Consider the following 2,500-nt stretch of genomic DNA (forward strand, 5'->3'; position numbering starts at 1 on the left):
TTCATCCCCCGGACGTTCAGTACGTGTCACTCGGGGGCGTCACAGTGTAAAGTGAAGGATAAAAGTGTGTGGGGAATTCTCCAGAGCTCTTAAAGGGTTTGTGACACCTGTCTCCAAAAACGTGGAAGAGCACTCTACTCTGAACAGAAGGGAACCCAGAGAAGGGCAGTGTTTCTTGTCTAATTCTCCAGGTGTCTGTAGTTTACCTGTAGTTCGTCGTTGTGCTGGTCGTCCTGGTGATGCCAGCGGGCGTGAACTATGACCCCGGTCGACAGAATAAGAGCCACCAGCACCACGGTGTTCCACAGCTGCTGCAGGTATTTCTGATAAACACAGGGGGGCAGTAGTGAGGAGAGGTTCCTCAGGTTTAAACAGAAAATCATAAAGACAGGGCCACACTCAGGGCTCAGGAGGTGGCGTCCCTGCTCTTGATGACGTCCTGTCGTCCTGCGGGATGCCTTCTTACTCACCTCTTGTAGATTCTGCACTCGCATTTGACGTAACACTTCTCCTCTGTGTTGTACACCACTGCTTTACACACCTCCCTTAGTTACAACTTTACTTTGACCTTTTTATACATTTCTATACATCCGGGAGAGACTCAGAGTGGAGCCGCTGCTCCTCCGGATCACTCCGTCTGGTCCGGACGCCTCTTAGTGAGGTGTTCCAGGGAAGACCAGCACATGCTGGTCAGACTACATGACTCGACTGGCCTGGGAACGCCTCGGTGTCCCTCCGGAGGAGCTGGAAGCAGTGGCTGGGGAGAGAGAGGTCTGGGTTTCTTTACTCGGACTGCTCCCCCACAGAGACCCGGACCCAGATAAGTGTTGGACAATGGATGGATGGATTATAGCTGAGGGACAATTCAGTAGTCGCTGGATATTGATTGGGACACGTCCACACCGTCCCCACACAGTTCTACACCCTTGCTATAGACCAATAGGAGACGCAATGCTCTGGAGCAGCTGCACATGGGCTTAAGCTCACTGAGAAGTAACTGTCTCCCAGAGGAGCAGAGTGTGTGAACACAGCTGAGAAACACACTCCTTCACATCAGAAGACGAGCAGGTGTCCACAAACTTTTGGCCACAATGTTGTTGTTTGTTTGTTTACTGTTATCGGAGTGTGTGTCGGTGTTATTAGGGGGTGTTTTTTACCTGTACAGGTGAGTTAGTTTCTCCGGTGCAGACCACCCCCTGCCACTCTCCGTAAACCCCTCCTCTGGAGCGTCCACAACTGGACCACAGAGTCAGGGTGGCCCCCTGTAACACACACCCGAGAAATATCACACACTCAGCATAATGAAACACCCCCCCGCACACACGCACGCACACCCTCACACTTACACACATCCTCCCACACACACACACCCTCACACACACACACCCTCACACACACACACCCTCACACTGTCTGAATGAAGATAAATGACCCCCTGCTCTAATCAGCCATAACATTAAAACAACCCCCCGGGAGCTAGCCCAGTATGCAGAGCAACAGATGGACTACAGAAGTGTGTGGTTTACAGAAACCTCTCACCAAGTTGTTCTGCAGGAAGGTTTTGTACGTGATCTTCGCGGTCGCGTGAAGGCCCCTGGGAAAAGAAACACCAGGTTTAACCCCGAAAAAAAGAGTCGCAACACAGAAGAAATGACGGGAAAATTTCTCCATGAACCTGAGCAGAGCTCCGAAGAGTTTGGTGACGTTCTCCGACGTCTGGATGACGATGACGGGCTTAGACAGAACCTGAGAGAGATCCATCTGCAGAGAGAACACAAGTCGAAGGAGCAGTCAGTCAGCGTGTTCACAGCAGGGCTGCGGTTTATTCAGACCCAGGTGCTCTCTGTACCTCTCGGAGTGTGTTCTGGTTCAGGACGAGGAGGATGAGCGCAGACGCTCCCAGAACAAGGGCCTTCTTCATCTGTGGATCAACACAAAACACACAGGACACTCCAGATCATCACATGACTCATGCACTTTTATCATGCACATTTATCAACACTGGGCACGTCAGCTGTGAATGTTCCTCCCCCCCGCCCCCAGTGTTTCCTTCTGGTCAAAGGGACCACAGCGGTGACCTTCCAGTCGCACATAGGTGTGTGTATGTGTGTGTGTGTGTGTGAGAGAGAGAGAAAGAGAGAGAGAGAGAGTGAAACGTGCTCAGAATTTTTATTATTATTTTTAAAAAAAAATAAAAAAGGGCTTTTTGATTCAAATTATGAATGTCACCTTTAAAGGTGACTTTCACCATTTTACTCTAAAACCCTGTGTATAAAGCTCTGAGTGTGTGTCCTCTCCGTGTGCTGCTCTGCAGTCGGTTTGCTCTGGAAACCGCTCTAATGTGTTTACGAAGCCCCAGTGTCTGTAAATGGGTAAAAAAACAAAGTGTCTGGGTCCGGTGCTAGGCTTTCTCTCTCTCTGCTCACGGCAGAGAAACGCCATCTGGAGGTTTTTAGACAACGGAGAGACTCCAAACGCTGAAAAGCACCAACCGGGATGA

At 50.4% G+C, this 2,500-nt stretch overlaps 1 protein-coding gene across 4 annotated transcripts in view; it reads right to left on the bottom strand.

Moving 5' to 3' along the window:
- The window catches only part of LOC136677168 (RING finger protein 215-like), a 13,865-nt gene that overhangs the window by 5,869 nt on the left and 5,496 nt on the right, over positions 1–2,500 (bottom strand). For all 4 annotated transcript variants that reach the window (XR_010796339.1, XR_010796338.1, XR_010796340.1 and 1 more), the window contains exons 3-7: positions 1,850–1,921; positions 1,676–1,761; positions 1,540–1,594; positions 1,158–1,262; positions 207–323 (exon numbers count right to left, since the gene is read on the bottom strand). Coding sequence is in view for 1 of the 4 variants with exons in the window: in XM_066654608.1 (XP_066510705.1) it covers positions 207–323; positions 1,158–1,262; positions 1,540–1,594; positions 1,676–1,761; positions 1,850–1,921 (435 nt within the window). In the remaining 3 variants the exon portion in view is untranslated. The remainder of the gene's footprint in view (positions 1–206; positions 324–1,157; positions 1,263–1,539; positions 1,595–1,675; positions 1,762–1,849; positions 1,922–2,500) is intronic.

Source organism: Hoplias malabaricus, chromosome X2 (assembly GCF_029633855.1).
Source record: "Hoplias malabaricus isolate fHopMal1 chromosome X2, fHopMal1.hap1, whole genome shotgun sequence".
Classification (NCBI taxonomy): Eukaryota; Metazoa; Chordata; class Actinopteri; order Characiformes; family Erythrinidae; genus Hoplias; species Hoplias malabaricus.